The 26,095-nt window shown below is 40.0% G+C and overlaps 3 protein-coding genes across 3 annotated transcripts in view; 1 reads left to right on the top strand and 2 right to left on the bottom strand.

Annotated features, from left to right (window-relative positions):
* tle2b (TLE family member 2, transcriptional corepressor b) overlaps positions 1-26,095 on the top strand; it is a 245,645-nt gene that overhangs the window by 218,435 nt on the left and 1,115 nt on the right. The window lies entirely within an intron of this gene.
* Positions 553-22,906, bottom strand: cpamd8 (C3 and PZP like alpha-2-macroglobulin domain containing 8). The gene is made up of 44 exons (XM_079575138.1): positions 22,371-22,906; positions 20,938-21,089; positions 20,795-20,817; positions 20,155-20,320; positions 19,733-19,785; positions 19,432-19,449; positions 19,027-19,081; positions 18,837-18,950; positions 18,624-18,708; positions 18,441-18,549; positions 18,028-18,255; positions 17,794-17,964; positions 17,596-17,724; positions 17,255-17,444; positions 16,971-17,119; positions 15,816-15,965; positions 15,517-15,678; positions 15,292-15,434; positions 14,757-14,819; positions 13,838-14,069; positions 13,348-13,501; positions 12,699-12,829; positions 12,578-12,629; positions 12,205-12,503; positions 11,477-11,545; positions 11,251-11,407; positions 11,001-11,177; positions 10,617-10,698; positions 8,882-9,038; positions 8,665-8,739; positions 8,196-8,361; positions 7,884-7,970; positions 7,684-7,820; positions 7,434-7,589; positions 7,256-7,318; positions 6,641-6,894; positions 6,479-6,566; positions 5,477-5,551; positions 5,289-5,394; positions 5,018-5,128; positions 4,731-4,943; positions 3,749-3,823; positions 1,494-1,686; positions 553-1,405 (listed from the first exon to the last, which is right to left on the bottom strand). Coding segments are annotated over exons 1-44 (5,544 nt in total). The 5' UTR covers positions 22,445-22,906; the 3' UTR covers positions 553-1,404.
* Positions 23,419-25,592, bottom strand: sac3d1 (SAC3 domain containing 1). Its single transcript, XM_079575261.1, has 4 exons — positions 25,519-25,592; positions 24,618-25,002; positions 24,206-24,488; positions 23,419-24,098 (listed from the first exon to the last, which is right to left on the bottom strand). The coding sequence occupies exons 1-4, from the start codon at positions 25,545-25,547 to the stop codon at positions 23,623-23,625; spliced, it is 1,173 nt and encodes a 390-aa protein (XP_079431387.1). The 5' UTR covers positions 25,548-25,592; the 3' UTR covers positions 23,419-23,622.

Raw genomic sequence — 26,095 nt, 5'->3', positions numbered from 1 at the left:
ACACACTGCTGGAAGTGAGCGCTGCGCACGCACTCAGATGTTGTTACTCTGTCTTTGATCCACTCAATCCAAATGATGATTTGTGCTGGCTATTTAAGGGCCTGCTCAGCCAGAGGCCACAGTTGCCGCTGAGATGGATGACAAGTGACATGTGTCGAAAAACAATCATTAAACTTTAACAGAGCTAAACTCCCTCCCAGCTGCAGCTTTGGTAACCAGTCTGTTGTTGAGAGCAACACAAACATAAAACCTTTGACTTGTATATCGTCATGCACACGCTTAAGTTTTATGTCACTAAAACATGCCAGGGGTTTATAGAAGAAACATGGTTATTATACGAGCAGCTGCTGACAGGAAATTATCTCCAGACTTAACTAGCCTTTGAAAGGAAATAGAGCTGCACAGTGTTCATAAATACCGCCAGTGCACCATCACTGTCTGCATGGCTCTGGTATGGCACCAAACCCAGACAAGAGTAACAAAAAACAACACAATTTTGTACTTGTGACTTTTTTATTGGTACTTGATTAAAGGCGCAAAATAAAAGGGCTACAGTCAACTAAATTTGGAACATTTACACAAATTGAAAACTTCATTCATCATTGATATCAATGATTGCTTCTGAAATCGGAACAATAGCTTATATTCTGTGATGTAGCTCCATGTGTACTTAGGAGTAGATCCTGTCGAGAAAAGATGCTTGTTATGTTTGCCCGTCTTTAAGTTTGTGGCTGTGGGCTGCACATAATCATCAAAAATGTCTTTTGAAGTAGGACAGGTGTGACCTTAGTGCTTACTAAATTAAAATGTAATAGCAAAGACACTGGACTTTGCAGGTTTATCTAATATTGTGCAGCCCTGTACACTCAGAGCAGCTTATGTTCCTGTAAAGCATATGGTTAGCATATGTCCATGTCCAGCAGGATACCAGCACAGGAATTTATCAACATTTCATCAACTGAATTAAAGCTTCTATGAACAAAAAATATCTTCTTGGACACACACAGGAAAGGTGAAACAGCCATAAGGTATCAGAATAAAAAAAAGAATAGACGAGCCCTGACATAATGTAAACAAAGATTTATAACTACAAATAAATACCATAAAAAATATTACAAAATATTTTGCTTTATGTGTAATTACAAATATAAATACTTGATTCCTCTAGTGATTATAAGGCAGGACGGTGAAGAATACTTGTTGCCTAAAGATGACACTCGAGACTGGAGGAGTCTATTTTTACATACAAGTAAATTATACACACCAATCACATACTCTTTCACACCAATAAACATCTCCAGACTTGGGCATGTCTTTCAAACCGAGACTGACTGCGTCTCTGGTCTTTTGTCCATTTGCATATTCACAAATATTATACAATTTTGAGGTGAGCTCACATTTGTTTCTGTGGAAAAAGGGAAACATGAGATATGTTTACAATTAACAACTTGTACTGACGGTATTGTTGAAAACGTAACAAAAAACGGAAGTACCATCGCTCTGGACTGTTCCTTCTGTCTGGTGTTGGTAGCGGAATATCTGTGGGAATCTTGGACTCAATCTTCGCACCAATAGGAGGGAAAAACTGGTCAACGGTGTCTGCATCAGCAAGGAACGGCTCTGAGTCAGGGTCATACTCATAAGAATAATAGGAGACTTCTGCAATAGACGCCTGGTCATCTTCACCTGAACATAAACAATAATGTTAGACTGAACTGGACAACATGGAAAATACTGTTGCTCAACGTGTTCTTCTCTAACTAAGGTTAGTCCTGATGGCATCTGCTGCTGACTGCTTATTTAGACATGACCTCTGTTGGACATTATGTTTGCCGTGACACTGCATTTTGTTTTTGTTCTGTGTCTTATTGTTTGTTGTTGCCCTGTGAGGCAATTCCTGCTGTGATATTGGGCTGTACAAAACAATTGATTGACAAAATACACGGGAATTGCGTATGAAGCTGCATATTCACTGGTCTGGTCTCTACTTCTTCCATAAACTGAGAAGTGCAGGCACCCATCCTTCTGCAGAGGGAGGAACAAGAGAGCATCCTGATCAGCTTCATCATTTTTTGGGACGGTGCCTGCACTGTAACCTGCCATAAGATTCTCCAGCGCATAGTGAGAGAGAGCAATGGGGGTGAGTCCACGCACCCAGCACACAGGCTCATTACCCCGTTCAATCAGCATCAAGGGGTTTAGAGCACTACAATTTAAATTTCTCTGTGAATTGATGCTAAATATCTTTATGACCAATCCATTAGATTAGTCCATTGGTTATTAAGCACATGTGCATACTGAACCTTAAGATCTGCTGCAGTAGTACCTTAATGAGACAGCAGGGGGCCCTCTGTACCAAATGCAAATCTGAAATCTCATCACAACCTGATGCATAACTCTTCAGTATCAGCATCAGCCAGCATAGGTTAAGCAAACAGATTGAGGTCTACATTCTCCATCTGCGAATCTCCATAAGGTGTATATTTCATAAACATGCAAAAAGGAGAAACTCCATGTGTTGTGCTCTTTTACAAGTTCAGTAATAGACAAGTCAGTGCAAGGAGGCCAATTCCTGTGCTTTAGTCTATAGTGAAGAGTGACAGTTTTTTGGCTGATCCTGTGTTCAACTATTACACTCTCCATGCACTTTATCAGGTATGCTGTCCACATCTGCTCTAATGGTTTACAATGAACCTGAAATGAATTGAAAGCATTGAGCTTATCTCACTGCAGCTTGGTACATGTGAGTACAGTTCTGCCTGTGTAAGCATATATTGTGAGCAGGTGTGTGCATACACTTCTATATGTTTATGCACAAGTAAATGTGAGTGGATAACAGCATTCCTGTGGCGAGTGTGAAGCTTTTGTACTAAGAAGACCTTTGACTGAGTGCAGCTTTGTGAGGTGCAGCTACCGGGAGCTGCAGGCATGAGGCAAGTCAGTACAGGCAGTACAACTTTATACACACACATTAGTCATTAATAGGTCACACGTTGTCTTGCTTTACTCCCATGTCACCCATCCACAAATTGTGAATGAGCGCTTCTAGTAGTTCTGTTTGACAAACTTGAAACTGCAGATGTGTGGATAAATAAATGTTTGACAGCTGATCATTGGATAACAGACCTAGTCTAATGAACCATGCTCACTTCTTTCGTTTTATATTTGAAATATGTTCAAAAGAAAGTCTCAAGTGTAGAATAAACTCAGTTTAGAATAAACTAATAGTATGGCTATAAGGGGCAACATCAAAAGTTATAGAATGTATTTAATAACTTTCATAACAGATGGCAATAAAGTTTGAATTGTGTGAATTTGAGTAGTGAGACTCTTCAGTTCTCCTTTAGTTTCCCAAAATGCTACAGTAAGTATTTCCTTAAATCTTTTTGGCATGACAGCGCCTTCCTAATCTTTTTTATCGTTTGCGAAGCAGATACATGATGTGAGTGCAGCTGGGCATCTTTCTCCCACTCCATTCTCTACTTCTGACGTCAGGCGCTCTCCACCTGTCATTGGCTGATTTCTCTCTAACCTCCACCTTTTAACAGCTCTCGCTCGCTCTTTCATCTGTCGCAGATTTTTTTTTTCTCTGCTCAATGATCTCACTCTTACCACAAACATGAATAATCCAACCATGCTTTATGTGCATCTCCCTTCACAGCGGCACAATGGTATGCAGATAATAAAGTGCATGAAAACCAATCACTCAAAATCACTCAAAAACCATAGATAACAGGTTAAAAACTACCTGTTTGAACTGGTACAGAGGGCTGCTCTGTATCCTGATTTGCCACTGGCTGACTGTCCTCAACAGTGGTCACTGCTGAAAACAAAGCAAAAAACAAAACACGGACAGACATCATGACTAGAGAAAAAAATCTTGATGCATTAATAATCCAGAATTATAGAGTATATTGGAGAAAACAACACTGCGGAACATTCAAAGAAATATGTTAGAGCCTTAACAGCAGTAAATAAATATGGACGCAAAGCAAGGCACCAGCCATGCTATTTTTCCACTAGGTTATCAAAAAAATCGCTTTGATAACATAGTGAGACCTAGGGTGAGGGCCTAGTTTTTAAACCTAATATTTGGCTACTTGTAGTCAAAGCAATGCAGCAACATCTCCATGGAGGCAAGCTGGTGATGTCTCGCTCCAGGCAAGATTATTAGTCAGGTCAAAGGACAAATGTTTCTGAGACATTTTTTCAGTGAAATACCTAAAATAAAATAAAGGTGTGTACTTTTATTTGATCTAATAAGGGAAATGCGTATGGCTTTCATGAAACAGATCATTTCAGATTTACAAAAACAAATAAGGCAAAGTAGCAAACAACCTTGCCAACTAACTACCTTTGCAAACAAAAGCAATCATGTTCATAATTCCAATGCATTTGGCACAGACCCAGGGCTATTCCCACCAAAGTTTTGTCTATGTCTTTTCCCTATCTGTTCCACAACATGAAGGCTTCTTTGTTGTTGGGCTGTGCGTCGGAAAGGAATGTGACAAAGATTTCAAAGGACTGGACAAAAGCACTCTGTCATTTGGAAAGCCCTGTAATACAGCATAGAGCGAGCAAAGATGCAGGGGCCGCAGTGGGACAAGACCAAGGAGAACAAAAAGTCTAGTAATCAAAAGCACACCTGAACAGCTGTGCGACGTCAGCCGATTCTGACTGGGGCAAAACCAGCGACATTTAAAGTCACTCATCTTTGTGTGAGCACTTACTTGGAGAACATAAGGACAGTGGGACTTGTTTGATTCTGGTTCCATTCCGACAAGCAAATACATCCATTTGGCACTGATTCTGGTAGAGCTGCCCGTCTGACCCACAAACCGGCTCCCCGTCATAACCACAGTCTCTGTAGCAAGTGCAGCGCTCAAACTGTTCCTCCTCCATACATCCAAACACACTGTTGCAATGGTTCCCTTGCACGAAGCCTGTAACAATCATTTGCTTAATTATGTCATGAGTAATATGTACAGTACATTGAAAAATCAAGAGAGAAACCCACCTGTCCATTGGTTGGTTGAACTCTCCACCTCGTTGCAAGTTGGGCCATCACACAGCTCTCGAGTCAATGGGCTGCTCTCACTCACATTGTAAAAGCGTGTCGCTTCAAATGCTACACATGAGTGGCACAGAAAATATTTTTATACGTTAACACAGAAACCAAGCCATGTACTTAAAACCACATCATCTGTATGGAAAGGTGGTACTTCATAAATCACAAAAAGACCTTCCCTGCTCTGTAACTACTAAAGAGAATATTATCAGAGGCACACCTGGTTCATAGTAGTCGTAGATCTTGACCGGAGCGGGTGCAGTCTTGCCCACAATGTATTCCCTGACAGCTTGAAAGCCCACACACGTCATGCACTGACTAGGGATCTGAAAGATACGTTTTGTACACAACTTGTTTTTAATTTATATGTTCAAGTACTTTTGAAGAACTGAAACTATAACATCTTACCTCATCAAAATAAAACAAGACTTTTCTCCCACTCAGCTCATACCGTTTCAGACCCACTCTCTTGTCCATCAGCAGCTGGAAACAAATAAAAACATGTTGGCTGGTTAAGGAGATAAACATGTTTTATATTAATGTACTTCAGTGTATTAATAACTGTGTAATACAGCCAAAAAACATCTTTTGAAACATGTGTTAAATGTGTACAGTTCAAATTATTATATTCCGCCTAATGGCCGTACTACTCCAACTGTCTGAAAGCACAATAGCTGCATTTTGATGCATGGTTGCAAAGAAAACTACATTAGGTTATTTCATATCATGAGTTACACACTGCTTGTCAACAATAACATAATTCAGAAGAAATGTTTTGTAGGTTTGAGCGGGGAAGCAGCAGTAGTGGCCAGTACGTTGTTCCTCTGACAGCAGGGGTTTATGTAGGGCTCAGTCAGTGCTGGCGCCACAGAGGCACACACACTTATATCCACACTCTTACACACCTATACTACTGTCACAGAAATAGTGGTTGCTTCATGGGGCAACTAAAATTGCCACTGTCCGTCTGTAAATCAAATGCTGATAACATTTGTTTTACAATGTTCATTTAACTGACTGACAACACAATTAATAGTAGATTCTAGTTGCCAAACTAATCATTCACAACTCATCACTCATGAAAACACTGCAGAAGGCGAGTTTGCCACCATAAATTGAGGAATGTCAGTGGCAGTAGTAAAACTCCAAGGGAGGCCACAGGGGTGTAAGCTGAGCTTATTAGCCACAAGAACCCAGGTCAGCTTCAACTGATCCACCAGCAGCATGTGAGGTTTAACATCTCCACAGGTACCCCTAGCTTTTTTACAGTGACGGGCCTGCAGACTGATGTCCTATTTACGTGTCAAGTAATGAGGGCATTTGTCTGGGGGTTGTATTGGAAGAGTACTGAGATATTTTTTACATGTGTACAGTATTATGTAATCTGAAGATTAAAGTTATGTTGCATACCCTCTCCAGACTTTCCACATCTGCTCTAAAGCCAGACAGCATTGGAACCTCAATGACAGCCATGTTGGAAGAACCTGAGTGGAGCCACCTGAGATCAAAGCCATTCTGTTATACTAAGTCTAAGAAGTCTTTAATATGTGCATCTTTTGTGAGGAGTATTACCTTGCACACACTTCCAAAGAGATGTGGAGGTCCATTTTATCCTGGTGCGCTGCAGGGTCATCATCATCGACAGGAGCCCGGCGTTTACGATTAAGCTCAGAGCGGTTGTCAGCTCGACTGCGGACTCGCGGGCTGGTGTGGCGGGATGATGAAGAGGGGGGCTGAAGATGTTTCTCCAGAGGCTCTTTAAGATCAACCTTGAGGTAGAAGGCTGGCTTTGATGCTGGATCTGGGACATTGTAAGACACATCTATCTGTGAAAACACAGAGCCCTCAAGTGAAACAACACAACCTAAGTGTAGATATTATACAATATTCATTTTGTATCTACATGTAGGAGAATAATAGCCTAAAATAATAATGTTGGCCTAGCTTTTTATGGAGATCATAGTCAAATTATATGTATTATTATGCAACATGTAAGGTTATAGAAGATGTATTGAAAGAGAAAACAACAAAGATGGTAAAGTGGTGTCTGTATGTTGGCGTTAAACATACAGACACCACGGATGTCCTCTCAAGCCGGCACCTCTCATTGAGCTTCAGCAAAACTGATGTTTTAAACAGAATTTTCCCTTGGGTAGCAGTTAAGTAATTCTAATTTTGATACAATACCTGCATAAGACAGCATCCGTCTCCTTTCGCACTTACAAATAGACCTGTGGGGATGCTGGGGATCTAAAACAAACAGGATAAGAAGTCAGGCACATAAGGTCGAGGTTAATGAAAGTGAATGCTATAGGCTATTTTGCCCCGTAATCAAGCGACCGATCTGATCCAAGTTTAACATTACCTTGGCACTTTGAAGGAGTTTCTTGTTGTCCCTGTTTAATTCAAATGTCTCTTGGAAATCAAGGTTGGTTGAAGCTAGCGAGATGGTAAGATTGACCCCTCCTACATAGGAAAGTATTGCATACTCTGATAAAGCCTGTAGAGCCACACATGTGTCCTGCCAAATGATATTAGAATGAAAACATATACAACTGTTAAAAGAGGAACTAATAATGATAAACATATAATCAATTATTGTAGGTATACTCCACCTGAGTGGAGGAAAAGCCACCCAACCCATTTCTCTGTTTGGAAAGCCATTTGACAACAGGTAAAGCAGAGGCCACATCGCCCAGGAGTGTGTAGGTAAGAAGACCATATGCTGTCATCTCCACCTCTGCTGACACCACTGTGGAAGACGGACAGTTTGTTTACCGCTTACTGAAGCCAAAATCATAATTATGTTAACTACCTGATTGAGAAAGGCCATCATTAAAGCCCATGAATGTATCCTCATCTGTCATTGTGCTGCCAGTCAAACTCCAGTGGGTCAGTCCATCTGAAATTACCAGCAAAAACAAAACAACAATGCATATCATTTTAACTATGTATGAATTTAGCATGCGGCTGGTCAACTTGGATATACAATAAACAACATTAGGTAACGTTTATGTACAGTTACCTTGAAACATTAAAGCTGTGATTTTAACGCCGAGTTAAATAAGATTTCTAATCTTATCATCGTTTTTTTAATGATTTGGCTACACTGAGAGATTAAGCGTACCTTGGGTAATAGCCATGTGGTTGAGGCGGCGCAGAGCCAGCGGGGCATAGGGACTGCGTAACAGTGCCAGGGCGTATGCAGAAAGTGCTGTGGTGTAAGGATCATCAGGGGAGTAAGTGTTACTCTCCAGGAAATCCTTGGCTTTAGCGACTGCAACCTTCTCTTCCTGGAAATATGGGTTCAGTGTCCATGAATGAGACTGTTTTGTATTAGTTCAGACCAAAAGTAGTATTTTCATGTATACATAAAGTATACATAAACTAATTTCTAACATAACCTCCAGCTCATGTGCAAGAACACAAATTATATTGAGAGAAAATCTACTGGAAAATACAAAATAAAACTTTCTACATGAATGTTAGCAGAGAAAGCTCTTCGAAGTTTGGCTGCACAAATAAATAAGATAAACCAAATCAAACGCTGCATTTATAAGGCAGAAGTTTTTCCTGCATGTCTGCAGCACACTCACCTCTGTATTTATTCCCGTCTCTAAGAGAGCTGAAACCACGTAGGCTGTGAGCGAAATTTTTCCATGAATGCCTCCCTATGGGAAATAACCTTAGGTTAAAAAAAAAAAGGTTTTACAGGTTTCAAACTTCAACCAAGAAGGTCAGAGGCTAGCAAATTGGTGTAGGCAATTAGGATTTCAGTTTTATCTTGCTTTGTAAACATAGCAACATGAACACCTGGAGGTCTTTGTTGAGGATACGACCCATGGCAGGAAAGGAGCCGTCTTCACACTGGTGCTTAATGAGCCATGATTTGGCAACACGTAGCTCTTCGAGATCGATGAAAATGAAACTCCGGGACTGAGCAAATGACTTCAAGACAAAAGCCGTTAACCTGAAAAACAATCAATATGTAAACCATTTTGTCACAAAAATGACCATAATTACATTAAATATACAAAGACACATGGCTACAGTTGCAAATAAATAATTCACAATGACAATTAAGTGTAACATAAATTCATACATTTTAAAAACTGTTGCCTTGTTTACAAAGCGCTTCATGATCTTGCCCCGCCCCCACTCTCTAACTACATTAAACCTAAACCAGTGAGGGGTCTCCGCACCAGGGAAGAGATATGGAGATTCCACACAAAAAAACAACTTAAACATTATCTTAAGGGAATCAGTCCTGCACTCATTTTAACTCAAATGTAATTTGTATAGTTTTTATATTGTGTTTTATATCCATGTTTTACTTGTGTGACCTGCCTCGGGACGACGGATGTAAATGAGCAGTTTTGCTATAATCTGGCACATTTACAACTTGATGGTTCATTAATGTGTGTTGTCCCGATCAAATAAATAAAGAACATTACATGGCTAGTGATAAAAAAATGTGCTACTTACCATAAAAAGTTACAAATACCCAAATTAAGAAAATAAACAAGCCATGTTCTGCTTCTCCAATGCATTTGTGAGCACCAAGGGAATTAAGCAAAAAATAAATAAATAAACTCTTGTCTTAAAAATGTAAGTTTTAATCTTTTTTGAAGGATTAGATAAGAGATACTAAAGGATTTATTGCTTTTCATTGACAATATTTACAATATTCACAATTTACTTTTCTGTCTCATACGCTGTAAATTTCAGCACAGACTAATGATGTTAGAGCACTTGTTTTTCTGAACGTCACAAGCATGATGCATAGATTGCATCGTGTGTGTAAAAGCAGATGGTTGGACTTTTACAGGTGTTGGATATTACATGAAGTTGAAAGTTTTAGCACAGGATAGATATCAGATCTTTTGATCTCAGGTATTCAGCCCCGAAACCGTTAAAACTGTCAGATCAGTCACTTGGCAGGCTCAAATGCCATGCCAGCCTCAACATGTAGACACAAGAATGAAGAGTGTCTAAGAGAAAGAAGACCCCACTCTTGTTTTATACGAGTCTGAAGAGTTTTGATAAAAGTGTTGCTAAACGTAAACTAAAATATTTAGATTTTATGTTCGTGCTTCCCAGTGTGAAGTGTTAAAACAAACTCAACCACTAAAAAATTACATTACGTGGCTGAACAAATATTTTGACACACTGGGTGTGGCAGGCAATAAAGGAGTAATTATTATTGGCTACTTGTATCTGTTTGGATAAGCTTTCTTTTTTATATACATCCTGTCAATTTCCACAGTACCTCATTTTATGGGCTGAAGAAAAACACTGAATGAGCTGCACTCTAGTTGCCAAAACTTGGGAACCCAGACCTCAAGTTTCGTGTATTGACATAAAAAACTGACACCACAGCGTGTGCATCTTAAGACATATCCATGGTTTTTAGATTTAAAAAAAAAAAAATTGTTCACAGACTATGTTATTAACATGTCTGATTGGCTCATGTTGAATAAAAATGGCACACAGGCTTTGTCTCTGTCCTGATGCATACAATCATAATTTCACAGGTCAAGTGACTTACCACATACTGCCAAAGGAATCCCTCTCTCCAAAGGCGCTGTATGATCCATCCAGACGTTTGTAGGTCAGCTGTCGCTGGTAGCCTGAAAAAGTAATATATATTTAAAAAGTAGAGAAAACATTTGACAAATCCTATTGAGCAATCTTACTGAGTTATTTCAACTATTTCAGCTCACAGCATAAGAATATTCATTCAACACAAGAGTGAAGTCTGCAGTTCAGAAGGATGTGACTTTTCACATTAAGGCATAAATAAAACCATAAACAAACAAGGCGCCTCCCTGTTTTCTTGTGTGAAGGAAACATACTTGAAAAGGAAAAATGTTTTGGTTTTGAGATCACAAAACTTGTGATGTGTTCCAGGCATGGTTAATCAATCCAGTACCTTGCAGGAGGTAATCAGTTGCTTCATTCTCCACTTCCGAGCTGAGCTGCCGCGTCTTCTGTAGATACTTGAGGACAAACACGTTGGGAGCAAAGTGGATCATGTTTTGCTCACCACATCCAAACGGCAACCGCAGCAGCTTATCCAGGTTATTTAAAGTTGGCCCCATAACATCCCCTAAACGTTCATGGCAAAAAAAAAATGTCTCGATGTATTTCGTAAAGCAGTAAAAACTAAAATAAACACGTACCGATCATAACGGCAGCGGCGCTTTCAGATCCCGGGACAACATTGTGTGGGACACCAAGAGTGAAAGCTTCATTGTGATTTTCCTCAGAGTCTTCCTTTTTCCAGATCTTAAACTCTCCAACTGAACCCCAACCTGTTGAGAAGCCGATGTGACGCACCTAGAGACAACATTGAAGATAGGAATAAATTTACATAAAAATAATATCTAAAGATAGAAAAATACAAACCTGGCCCACACCATAACCAGCCCAGTGGAGAATTAGTGATTCATTTGTTGGTTGCAAACCATGGCCAACCTGACAATAAAACAAATGGAAGACATAAAAATAAAAAATATCTTAGTATTGCTTTTTTTAATTTGATCTGTGAGATAAAGTTGACTAGTTAATGGATATACCAAATTAAAATAATATTGTTTTATTTAGAACCAAAAGTGTAACCAATAAAGTTTTGCATGTCAAAAAAACAACACACCCCACATGAACTGTGCAAAAGTACTTTGTAGTTACCACAGAGGCCCTTAGGTCATGGATGCCAAAACACCAAGGACCCAGGATAATAAATGAGTCCTATTAGAGCGTAGTGGTGTACATTTGGAGCGCTTATAATTGCTCCCTTTAGTGAATGGTGTACAGCTAATGTTGAGGCCTGTAAGTGGAGTGCCATGCATGCACCAACCAGGCCCTTGATCAGAGAGTCCATAGTGACAGCAGCCTGTTACCCGTGACGTTAGAGAGAGGCACAATCTCTCTAATTCACACACACACACCCTGTGGTCAATGCTGCTGATGTGACCAAGATGGTAAACAACATCATGATGAAGTTTTACAGTTTAATTGTATATTTCATCATGGTTTAAGCAGAGGTTTGATAAGGCAAACTAACTGCTACTATAGAAAAAAATAACATTACAAAACAAACCACTGCCAAATAAAGCAACATCATTTAATCGTACCTGTACCACACCACTTCTCCAGCTGATCCAGAAGCTGCGGAACTCATCCCAGGACAGAATGCTTGGAGTTGAAGCACTAATGAGAGGTTCACCCATTTTACCAATAGAGATCCAGGATCGAGTGTTTTGCCTGCCCCCAAGCACAATCTCTATCATCTCTGCACTGTCATGAGGACTGGGGGACAGGGCAAAGTGTGCGTCATTGTGCGTCTTCACAGCCACCTGGAAGTGGTTCATCCTGGCTGGTTTCTTCACATACTGATACTCATACTTATTTGGGGTTGAAATGTGGATTCTCTCTGTGAAAACAAAGGCGGTTCATAAAAATCATGAAATGATTTTTGATGATTGTATGAAGAGTATTTGCACTGACCATTTGGGCAGAAGAAAACACTGTAGGTGTATTCCCTGGGGAGGCCCTCTGGCTGCATAAGTAGAAATAAAAATTATACGAAAAACAAAACAATATTTTTACAACACTGATCAACTCTTACCTCCACCAAAATGGTTCTCCGAACAAAGTCCAAGCCGAGTGGTGTTCTCTTCTCCTCCACATCATTACTTGTCCTGCTTGACAGGAATCCATCTGAACAGCAGCTTGCTTCACTGTATGCAATGGCGCGAGCTTTTGAGGAAAATATGCCTTTTAGTGCTTTTCCTTTAATGTGTGGTCTGAAGCTAATAAATATATTATGCATGTTCCTTGTGTAGCATTTAGTTTCCCATGTAATGTATATGTTTACATATAGTTTGTGGGCAATTTATAGTCATCTGTTGCAAGCTGCATGGGACAATGAGTCCATTAAAGTACTCCTGGTTCTGTTAGTAAAGAGCACATTGCAAATGTGGCCAAGTGCCAGCGGCAACTCTTTTTGCAAGAGGGAAATGCAGGGGGCCACTGGGCGAGGAGAGGGGCCATGGGGGGCCCATTGACCGCCCATGACCTGATGCTCATCAACATGCCACTGAGTGCCACAGAAGAACTGCGGGTGCTCCCTCACGGTCAACAGCTTTGTTCTCATATGGACTCAGGAGTTGACTGTTGATATACTTGTGACTGACTGGTGGGCCACTAAATCACATAGACTTGAGTGGAGACAATTTACCAGTGGCCCCTTCTGATGTGTTGAACTGAACCTGTACCTGTGATGTTGGCAGTCCCCAGTTCAGAAAAAGATAGTACGATGGATGTTAAGGCGGCCTCTCCTGGAGATACACACTTCTTTCTTGTCAGGTGGTGTCTTCCTGGATGACCCACAAACTTTATGCCTTTTGGAACTGAGATTTTAACATGAACCTGTAAAGAGATAACAATTCGGTTATGCTACATGTATTGTCAGAAAATATAGTAACAAGACCAACTGACAGCATTCACCAATTGGCAACAGGTCTGTGTATACACAGCGGATGTAACAAGCTCAACTGAAAACATGACGTCATCTCTAAGGAGCATAGGATACAGCTAAAAAGGTATTCTGGAGTGAATCCCAAACCCCCTTCTCACACTTTCTTTCGTAGCTGTATACCGACATCTTTGATAATGTGACAGTTAATGTGGAGACATTATAAAGCAGATTAGATGAGTATCACAACAAAGAGCTTTCCAAATGTGTTATTACATTCACAATCTTACCTCACAGCAGGTTGGAAGGTAGTTGTAGACAGTAAGGGGAACTTTAGTCTGCTCTCCTCGGATGAGGCTATAGGGCAATGTAAAATCAACAAAAAAAGGTTTGAAGACGCGAAGTTCAGTGCTCTCTGCTAAGCCCAGGCCACTTCCTTCAGAGAGACCAATGGCGTCTGTTACCCATGTGGTGATGGAATCAGGCACTTCTAATTGGAGTTCAGTGTACCCACTCTCAGAGCTGACCAGAGACACATGTCGAAAATAAACAGCCTTTGTTAGGAAGTGATGTAAAAGGAATTAAACATCACTCAGTAATTTCATTTAACACAAGCAATAAAACTCTAACACTCACAACTCTACATGCAAACACGTATTTATGTAATACTGCAGAGCAGCACCTGTGTCAAAATCAACACCTGTAACAGCTTCAAAAACACGTCAAAACAACAGATACTGTGAAGGGCAGTCAAAAGCTGACCTCCAATTCCTTGAATTAAACACGTTGAGATCATATCTGGCAATGCATTTTTGTAGTTAGTGTTGGCAAAGCGCAACAGACAGTTCAAAAGGCAAATTTACACCCTTTCTTTTGATCAAACTTTCCCAAATCCATATTAAAAGACTTTGAAGGAAGCAGGAAGCTTTAGACTTACAGGAAATTAGGCAGAGTGGAAATCACCCAAATGTATGAGGCCAATGAAAGGCATTAGGCAGCTTATTTATATTGGCTAATGAAGCATTATGGGAACTGCTGACCACTGCTGCTGTCCAAAAGTATCCTTTTTAACTAAGGTACATGTTCAGGAACAATAATATAGAAAATTATGAATAAAATAGTTTTATAATTATTTGCAAAAGATTGTTTTCTACACGGTGTTCATCTTTCATGCAAACATATTGTACCTGGTAGAAATGTAGCAAATACCTGATATTGAAGCAGTGCCACACCCATGTCTCAGGGAAAAATGTTCGTCTCCGGTTTTCTGCTCTAAAACACAGCAAAGAGATATCATGAAGCCTTCTCTATGCCGTGTTGTGATTTTTTAATTAAGAATTGATTGTAATCCAGTACAATCAGCACATTGAATACAAGCACTCATCAAAACATGCATATATGAATGTCTTTAGTTCCTTGAAGATCTTATCTTAGAAAGCATTACCAAAACAAAACATAATCCATAAAACTGAAAGCCCACTGGTAAACTTGTCAATAAGTAGTTTTTTAACATATGCAGTAAGAAAGGATCATTCAAGGGTCATTTGATAAGTATGAGATATTCCCACATTGTTTATGGTGGTCTTGTACAATAACTCACACTCTTGCATATTTTCATTATTACTGAGTCTTATCACAAAAACACACCCAAGTTTCACACCAAAATGACTCCACCCAAGAAAAAAAGCTTTCATGTGTTTATGTGTCAGTAGTATTTGCAGAGCTTATAGAGCAGTCTCTTTACCTGGATGGAGAGCGCGTGTGCGTGGCTGCAACATTGGCCGAGGTGTGCGGTTGAAACGCGGGCACGGCCTCATCGGTGTACATGCCTCCGCTCTGTCTGTGGTTTAAACTCACCATATCTGTCATCACTACCAGCCCCGTTTCCTGTGTTAAATATACACACACTAGGATTATTCTTTTTTATTGCTGTCCCATTAATAAGAGCTCAATAAGCAAGTCTTCTTACTGTAAAGGCAAAACGTGCGTCTTTCGTGATGTCCCAGTGCCAGGGAAACACAGACGAGCGCCTACGTCTCTTTGAAGACAGTCCAGGCCACCAGAAGTGCCCGTCATCTTTAGACACACCAAAGGCATCAGACACATCAAAGTCTGCCAGCTCCCGAAACACCTGTTCACACAAAAACGTTTATTCAAGTGTGTAGGCAGATTATATTTTGTAGTGCTGCCTTCGGTGCCTTTATTTGGAGGAAAGACAGATGCAAATCTTTTTTTCTTTTTTACTATTATTATCATTGCGCTACTAACTTTGTCTGGAGTCATCTGAAAGCCAGGCTTTAACAGATGCATGCTCTTGTCCACAGAGGCCACACAAACGCAGGAGCCCTTCTCCCCGTGGACCCGCATGGTCACTGGCTCCCCTGGCATGGACTCATTTGTTGACAGAGAAAGAGACACCTGTATGCAAAACAAAACACATATAAAATAAAATAATTCATATTCTTAATACATTTGTATATATGTCTGTCTTTCTTTTTGATGTTTGACCTATGTTTATTTTCTTAATATTTATGATTCAAAGAAAGGCTCAAGAATCCCAGTGTACTTGTATTGCAATGTACAGTATCTGTGCAAATGAAATGGCACATTCTAATTTCTTATTGTTTAAAAGTTAAATGTGTCATCCCTATCAATTAGATACAGTGTTTACAACTTAAGAATAAAATATCTTACATGTAATAACTGCAAATAACCAGATGCAGAATGTGGGCAGGCAACAGTGTTTGAGGAGAAAACATAAACTTTCAAATCCTGAGTTGAAAAATGTTCTCCTTTCACCACTCTGTAACCTGTCATTGTGGTGTCAGTCTCTGTCATAGGGCCTCCAGCCCTCTGCTCGTCCTGCCCTCACCCCCTCCTCCAATTCACAAACACACATGCTCTAAAGGCATACCACAGAGCTGTAAATACTTCAGAGAGTTAACTCCACCTAATGCAGGCAGGAACTGGGGAGCTCTCCCAGGCCAACACAGCTGTGTGTTTACACGTATAACACTGAGGACAGAGCTGGCGCTGGAGATCTCTGGCAGCAATCCAACATTTATTTGGTAAGTACAAGCTCCTATGGCAGGATTGCAAATTGGGTTAAGTAGAGGTCTGCAATCAAGTAATGTCCCTTTATTACTCACGGTACAAGTAAAAGTAAAAAAACAAAACTTTTTTTGTTAGTTGTGTGAGTGCACAGAAAAGTATTAATGTTGCTACTATCTCTCAGCCCAGAATCCTTTCCCTCAACTGAATACTTTCCTCGTTAAATAAAGGTCAATTAAATAAAAAAAATACATGAAAATCCTATTACAAAATTCTATTACAAATGTATATTTGATCATAAGACTTTAAATTGCTGTATAGAAAAAACAGGAGTCTGAATTGCATCATTACATAATGTATATATGCACCAACCTGGTTCTCAAAGCTTGGCTGTATTGGGATCTGCAGGCTGTCAGTGACACCCTCCCCATTTTCCCTCACGTAATAGACCAGGAGACGGCTCAGAGGTGCCATGCTGTGTCTAATAGGGAACCGGAGATAAGACACACAGCTTTCCATCTCTGTGTGTGATACAGAACCTGTGTATCATATTTGGAAACATTTCTTCAAATACAATACAGCAATGTAACAGAAAATGGGTGAATAAAATAAAAAGGGACAAAAGGGAAAATCAGAGTCCATAAAAGGCCACTGACCAGAAGTAGAAGGGGTGGTATGGATGTTTTTGTCGAATGTGACCGTGGCTCTCTTTCCTCTATGAAGGGCAGTCAGGTTGGCCAACTGTTGTCCCGAAAGAACAATGTTTCCCCTTGAGGCCACCTCATAGTGAAGAGTGAAGTTGCAGGGGCACGTGGACTTAATTGAAAGTTCTACTTCCTGGCCCGTCTAAATGTGCACAAATGAGCAATTAAAAAAAAAAGTGCAGGCAATAAAAGAATGATTTAATTATAACTAATGCAACATCTGTGATGTAAATATGACAGATTTAAGCAAATATGCTAGTGCAGTGCTAAGGGCAGGTGGCAAAAATAATCACCGTAAGCGGGGCACTGGGGCTTTGGATCTGTATGTGACACCTGCTGGGTGAGTACCAGCTGCTGATGGAGAGGTAGCTGGGCAGGTACTGATCTCCTACTGTCTTCTCACCAATGGATGTCACCTTGGTCTGTACAAAGAAAACGTCTTTAGATTAAGGTGGTGGTTGTACTCGTCACTGTTCAGAGTGAGCACTGACCTCCAGCCACACATATTGGGCAGCAGCAGGAATGGATGGGATTTCGAATGTGGCCAGGCCATTCTTTGAGATCAGCTCGGTCGTGTACACATTGTCTTTGGGTGTCAGCTCAGCCTTAACGCGAACTTTAACACCGTCAGCTGGACTGCCATCAGGGTATGTCACCTCAAGCTGTAGAACAGATTATGAATGTAACCTAAACAAGATTATTACATAACAAAAAACGCTTCTTACCTTTCCATTGTAAGGAAGCCCAGGCTTGAACTGTTTGCGTGTGTCTTTTGAGTACTTGATGTCAATAAGCTGCTTGTGAACAGGAGTTGAATCATCAAACATGGTTTGTGTGCTCCCATCAACACTAATTACAGTCGCCCAAAGGCTCACAGTGCCTCTAAAGTGCTCTGCCACATCCAAGGGCATCATGTCCTTCACACAGAGGCTAAAATTGACCGACCCTTTAATCTGAAATAACAGTTAAGGTGCATTAGTTACCAATGTATTTCAAGTTGATATAGTGTATAGTTATGTGTATACAACCCATGAGTACATACATAACTACAAAACTGTACACTGTGTCAACCTCAATTAAAATGAATATAGGCAAGATATTATATAACTTAAGTTATTTCTGTAGGGATATTTCTAACCTCCATGGTTTTAATGACAGGATGACCCATTTCATGGCGGTAGTAGCCTACTCCATTGACAGTCATATTAACAGTTAACTTCCCAGTCACAGGCTTTCCAAATGTATACCTGCCCAACAAAACAAGAACATCTATGATGGGGAAACAGCAATTTAAAGGAAAAACATAGGACAGAAAATGTACCTGGCTCTTACTGTGGCCTGCTCACACAATTTTAGGTCACGAATGTAAGGAGGTGGATCAATCACCAATTCAAATTTGGGCATAACTGTTAAGAAGATCAATCATTACTTTCTTATTTAATTACTGCCACTTAAAATACTGCACAGTGTACCAAGTCTACTTTACTCTACTAGCAAACACTGTTATAATAATGAATATAAGAATATGTCTCACCATATTTCTGCACCTCAAACGACTTGTTATAGGTGTGGCCCTGCACCTCCACTAAGATAAACCACTCTCCAAAAACAGGCTGGTCAGACAGAGGGAAGCTCATGTTTACCACTCCTTCGAGAGAAAAAAGTCAACGAATTTTATTAAAAAGCTGTGGCTGACAAAAACAGCAGTACAGCTAACAGCTTACCACAGCAAACTGACTTTAGACTTTTCCACTGGACCATCCGTGATCCTCTTGGATCCTGAAAAATAACACGTGCCAAAATATACAAATGTAGCTCAATTGTTGTACAAAATAAATGAAGCATTCATTTGTATGACCCATTAATGAGTATACTAGTTATAACATAATAACAATAAAACAATATTTTGGTGGTAAAACAAACATACAAACACTAGACAGAAGGAAAGGAAGAGGCGAGAGCCTTTGATGTTGTTTATGTTGCACTGCTCCACAAAGCATCCTGTTATCTAAGTGCAGCACCATGACTTCTGCTCTATAATCTATATCTACATGAGGAATAAAATTGCTACTGTCCTATCCAAACCATTGGCTTTGCAAAGCATGGGTGGTCCCTTAACCTCCACTCACCAAAACATAGGCCTCAACCTGCAAAACAAGAAAGACAGAGATACATGAAACACTTCGGTTGCTAGGATAAATTTCCTTCTTGTCTTAACCCTACTTTATCCAACAATCATCCCTCTGTGAAGAGAGCACTACCATTTAGCAGCAGCAGAGCTTTATAGATGTAACCATCAATAAAGCGACTGTCTGGACACTAAGTGTTGCTGCTATCATTCCACAAAAAATGACTCCAGACAGACTTCGATAGATAAATAATTGTCTATTTGTGCAGAAAAAATAACTTAATAAAACGTTTTTTCCTCACCTTCACATCAGTCGGTCTCAGGTCAGGGGTGACCGTGTAAACATTGATGAACACTATAGAAAAAAGAACAGAAATTGAATTAGATGCATACGCTTTTATGTATGAGAAGCCCATCTTTAAAGCCAATGTTCTATTTTTTCTTATTTGACATTTATTTAACCAGGAAAGTCCCTCTAAGATTAATGACCCCCCTTTATCAGGAGGGTCATTGTACATGTTTTTAGTGGTAGGGCAAACCGGAGTACCTGGAGGAAACCTACACAGACATGGGGAGAACATGCAAACTCCACACAGAAAGACCCTGTCCAGATGGGAATCGCACCCGGGACCTTCAAGCTGTGAAGCACGAGCTCTAACAGCTGCGCCACCGTGACACCCAATTTCTTTAAAAGCTTGTTAAAGTCAAAATAGTAATTAGAAACCTTTATGTCTGGGTTTGTAAATGGGTTTATCGGTCTGGATAAAGACAGCCGTGGTCTTGCTGTCGACGGTGACTGTGGTGTAGTTATGGAAGATGTAGCCTCCCTCTGTGAGGTGACGATTCCCCCACACTTTCAGGTGGGCCTGACCTCTCAGCCCAGAGGGAACCTATGGCATGCAAACATACATACAACATAAATAGAACAAAATCTGGATCAGGTTTGTTTCAGTCTGCGACGTAACTGGATAAAGGAGCAAACACTTAGTACACCTGATAGTACTGAGTGAATAATTATTCTTAGAAATAAGTGACGTAATGTGTAACAGAGGAGAGAAACACATCACACAGCACTTTGCAGATGACAGTATTTTACGAGAAAGAGGGTGTGGTTTACACTAAGAGGCACATGTTGGAAATAAAGATACACAGAGGCAGAAAGAGTCATGTCTAGGATGTATCTCTTACAGCCCATCAACTGCTATAGCAAGGTGAGGTTGTTACCTGAGCTAAGACAGAAGTATCATCGCAAACATTGGTATTGTGGACAAAAGGACACTCACTACTGAACAGCTGTCACACCTAAATGTGTCGTTTCTATTGAGTAGTGTTATTATAGGACGTTCAGATAAATTCACACTCACCTTCAGCTTGACGGTACCTTTGTCTATAGGAGCAAGAGAAAATATATAAATGTTACTACGATACAAGCTATATAGTGGATTTGAGGAATAACACTAGCGCTGCTAATTCTGGCAAAGACACTTATCATTGATATAATTCTCACCAAGTACTGAGGAGTGACCATGGGCGACCACCTGACCCTTTACTGACAACTGCACCTGGACCCGAGTCTCTGCTTTTGCATTGAAGATCGTCACGCTTATGGACTCCTCTGTGCCTGCCCGGAACAAGGATGGGGCAGCAACCAAGTAACCCCTGAGAACGAGAGGGAAAGGGAAATAAATGAATTCAACAATGTCAGTCATATTGAAATACAGTTGAATTCCCTCTGCCTGGATAGGGCACTGAAGCTTTGGACAGAAAGTCGTATTTGTTATGTATTGTTTGTTACTTACACACTTTGAGCTGTCTGAAATACAGCACCGAAATCAGAATCTAACAACATGTTGTGTGGTCATTTATAAAGATTCTGAGATTCTAGTGAAAAGGGGGGAAAACACAACATCTAAGAAGTTACAGGTGAAGGAGGTGAATTGAGATTTGTATGTAAACTTAATGCAGAAATGTCTGAAGATCTATTTACATAATTACACCAGGGCTAATTATGTGACTATTTCTGGCTCCCCATTTTCTGTTGTTCTCTTTAGGTGGTCTGACAAAAAAGTTACAAGGGGAATTCTGAACAGTGACACATTTAATTGTGTAAAGAAGTTTTAAATGGGGTCTGAGAGCAAAGGTCATATTTAGGGGATTATATGCAGACATGTTCACTCTTATGCAGAACAATCACAACTTTCTTTACAGCACAGTGTTTTCACTGAGTGACTCAAATCCTTGAAGAAATGTGGCATGTGAACTTTAATGACGAAAAATGAATTTATTTGGCTGGCTCAGTCACACTTCAGTGGTTCTTGATTTCTACGAAAGGCAAAAGGGTTTGCTATGAACTTGAATGAAGATCAGGCAAATTAGAAGTGAGCAGAGCTTTGAGAAGAAACCCTCCTTGCATGCCTGGGAAGGAGATCAGGTGGTTGGCATTACGGCAATACAGCATTACAGCCAGGGGCAACGCGCAAGATCCTGAGAGAGAAAGTCGTGAGAAACTCCCCTGCAAAATAAGGCTTGGGGAAAGCGAGATAATATGAGGAAATTGAGTGTGTGTTTGATCTACAGAGAGATCACTTGCACAGAGGCCATATTTAGCAAGCAGTCAAATGATTGGCTGCACTGATCAATGTTTTCCCTAAGGTCTAATCAAAGTCTGTATCATCAGTATTATGATAGACATCAGAGTAATGCCACTTATTACATCATTGTGCAACAGTAACGACTGAATAGGCTACATAAACATATGCAATGTTATACTTTTCCCCCCATTTATTCTCCATGTTATTTAAACAAATACTGAGTAAAAAATAGCCTATTAATAGTATGCGTGCAATAGATTTTGACACTTAGGAGGACTTATTAAAAATGCTCAATATTGACATAGTGCACACAACATCAAAAGTATCAGAAGCAGGTTTGGCTACTCACGGTCTTTCCTGTGCATAACTTCTGCTGCAGATGAACAAAGTCCATAAAACACTCATCAAAGACAACTGCAACATGTTGGCTACATTAACGGTGGTTCTGCTGTGTGCCCTCTGGATAGTGTCCCTCAGAAGTCTAGTTTATCTGCAGTCCACTCAGTCTGTCCATTGGGCTTGGTTCGAGCACAATGTGCATAGCTTCTTCTCCTGGAAACAAACATCAGCTTTTTGTAACCAGCCCACTTCGTCAAATCCTCTTCCAACTAAATCGTTTTTGTTTTGTTTTTTTCTTTTAGAGGAGCCCACAGTACTCGGACAGTCCTTTCCCATGTGCCTTCACCCGCCCCGGTTCCGTTCGATCATATTTCACCAGGACAAATTGTAAGCGTCCACCCACTCCAGCGCCTATAAATGCTAAAGTGAAAAGAAAAAAAATCCTGAATTGAAAAGTCTCCGCAACCCAGGCTTGCTGTGTTACTCGTGGAGGCGCCTTTAAAGTGGCTCGGACTTCTTTCAGCTGAGGTGTGCGCTCCATTCACTTCAGAGCTGCTCTGTTCTGCCTTCTGGGCTGAGCAGTTACTAAAACTAGCACGACCTGCACGAAGCCTGCAACACAGACCGACATTACACCTTATCTTCTTTATTTTCTTTATTTTCATAAAGCTAACATTACATTCACTCATTATTTCATCATGCAAATGTTATTTTCCAAAAGGGCTACAAAATGTTTTGGAACTTCGATTTTCCTTGTTTTACTGGTTTGTCACAAATCGTTGCTGCCGCCAAGTGGCCAACCTTGTGTAATACAGAAGAACATTCCAACAGTCATTAGATGTTGGCGGTAGATAAGAAATAAGACCTATCCATATATTTCAATACACTTTTATTTGCTTTCCCCATACATACATTTATCATTTCCACATACTTCACATTCCCCTTCCCCCAAAAGTATAGCTGTTTTTATATATATATACATTAAAAAAAGAATGGGTTTGCGTAGATTGACATCCAGTCAGCTTGTAACCTATTAAGAACTAAAAAATTATTGAATTATGAATAATTTATAGTAAATGGTCAGTAGTAGTCTAGAGGTAACAAGTAAAATTGTAATCGCCTTTAACTACATTAAAAACAAGAACAAAACATGCAATGCATTTGACCCCCGGACTTTAGTTTGTCCACCTTGACAACTCGGTTGCAACTTGTAGAATAAAAATTGAATTTAAAAAAAAAGCAAGACCAATCTAAGTTCAGCATTATTCATCAGTAACAGAACCATGAACTCTGCATCCCATAGTGAGTAACTTCAGCTTTTCATTTGAAGTATTGTGATGCTGTAAACATTGCACTTTTCTCTGTTCAGGCTCAACAAAAGCACTTCTCATAAACATCACTTTGTTTTCCTGGTTAATCTCAACTCCATACATTTGACAATATTTAGTTGTATAACATTCATCCAAATCCATAAGTTCACCCAGCTTCTCCAGGGGAAAGCGACAGTTGCGGCTACTGAATCCATGACTGTAAATTAGCAGAAGATCCCTTCGACAGGTTGGCAGATGGCGGTGAAGAGCACAAGACTGCAAGAAGTTTAGCTTTTGAGCCAATCGGAGAAGACGCACAGGGTTACGTACAAGAAAAGCTTGATTGATAGACAGAGCCAATGAAATGCTAGGAGTTCTCCGAAGTCCCCTTGGAAGTTGCAGTACGCGCTGTATGACCTGGGTACAACCTAAAGAGAAGGCTGTGTTACAACAAAATAGTGCTGGAGTGTATTGTTATCAGAAAGAACTGTGGTATATAACGTATAATTCTGATTGTGTAGTCATCAATACCAACCTAGATTGTAAAGTAAATTGAGTGCTTCAAACTCCTCCTGGTTGTCATATGGGGTTGGAGCAGTGATGTAGCAGTCCAGAAGCCAGCTGAGATTTTCCTGTACATGATTGTCATTGATCTTTGGGTCATAAAACCCCAGGGGCTCACCGCAAAGACAGTATGAAGCATAGACAAGAAAACGTACTGATCGCTCCAGAATTGTTACACAGTCTTTTCCAGACAGTCGCTGAATGATCATGTCTTGTTTCACTGCACGCAGACGATCAAAGACAAAACAATACACCTAGGGACAAAAGGAAGAATTTGAGTCAATATCAGCGCAATTTGTATTTAGATTATAGCAGTTTTAATTGAGATGGTATTGATCCTTTAAAATTACTTTAAATTGGTGATGAGTACAAAATCAACTAGCCTCGGTCCAAGGATGAAGTTCAGGAGAGGTTGCAATGGCATCAATAAGATGGCACACAGTTTTGATCAGCACGTCAGCTGGTCGGAGGTCACTTGGGTTTGTGGAGTCTTTTCCTGCAGCTGGTCTGGCGTACTCCTTCACTGTACGTAAAGGGTCTGCTTTGGGCAATCGATCTCTCTGCCTTCCTAAGACAATCTCATAATGATGCAGGCGGTGCTGAGATTCTCGCTGCCGCATCTCACGAGCAGGGCACATGGTCTGGCATGATCCCTTGGGCACACTCTCCTCCACAGGCTTCTCCAACGCGTCTTCCTCCAGTCTGTAACTTTGCCATGACTTATTTCTGACTTTCCCCGCAGATTCATCCCTCCTTTTAGACGCGGGGCTGTCAAAATAAACATTGTGTTTGGCTTGATGGGAAATGTACATGGACGCTCTCAGTCGTACAGGAGTTGTCCATCTTTGATGAAAGTTCTTGTGTCATCTTCTGTACATTGTGGTCGAAGTGTAGGACGTTTCGCCTCTCAAAGGCTTTATCAGCAACACTAAAGTTTGCAGCACACACACGGACTGGATAAAAAGTCAACTAGATTTGTAGACTCCTTCTTTCACTACACATGAAACGTAAGTCACATACTATCGGTAGATAAAGCTTAAAGTAGTTTTATGTAAGTCCGCGTGTGAGCTGGAAACCGTGGTGTCACTGAAGAAGCCTTTGGATGAGGTGAAACGTCCTACACTCCGACTAAAAAGTACAGAAGATGCCTCAAGAACCTTACAGATGTTTATAATATAACCACCGCTAACTTGATTACGTTAAACTTGTAGCAAACGGCTTTCCATTTTTAAAAAATGTAGCTGTTTATTTTCCAAAGGGGGTTGTTATTTCTAAATAACTCACATGAAATGGGGCGCTCTCCTGCTGTTCATTTGTTTGGTTGAAAACGAAAATACGGAAATACGCAATCACTCGACGTCACTTCCGCAACTGTGCGACGCTGAAAACGGACGTCTTTTTAAATGTTTGTTTTATTATTTTACTACTTGCATATAAAAATGCACGGTACCCAAACAAAATCACAAAATAAATAAACAAATAAAAAAGTATAACTAAAAATAAAATTATAATGAAACAAAACAAATTTACTGTCAATGGCCATAGGCTACATAAAACGTAATGTACAAAGCCCAGCTGTCTTCGCCTTGTTGTTGATTATATAGCATATGCAATATTTATATATATATATATATATATATATATATATATATATATATATATATATATATATATATAGCTGGGCCTTTATTGAGAATGGATTTCAAAATAATATAAAAATAAAGACCTAAAAAGTAAAGGTTGTAAATTGCTGGTATTGATAACTGGTTCCAATTTACTGTCACTACAGTGAAAACTGTAGAAGCTATTGAAGAGTAATATCCGTAATATTAGTAAAATCTCATATTTTGGCTTGAATTTC

This window comes from Gobius niger (assembly GCF_951799975.1).
Source record: "Gobius niger genome assembly, chromosome: 17".
NCBI classification, from domain to species: Eukaryota; Metazoa; Chordata; class Actinopteri; order Gobiiformes; family Gobiidae; genus Gobius; species Gobius niger.
This window is presented reverse-complemented; position numbering and strand designations above follow the sequence as displayed.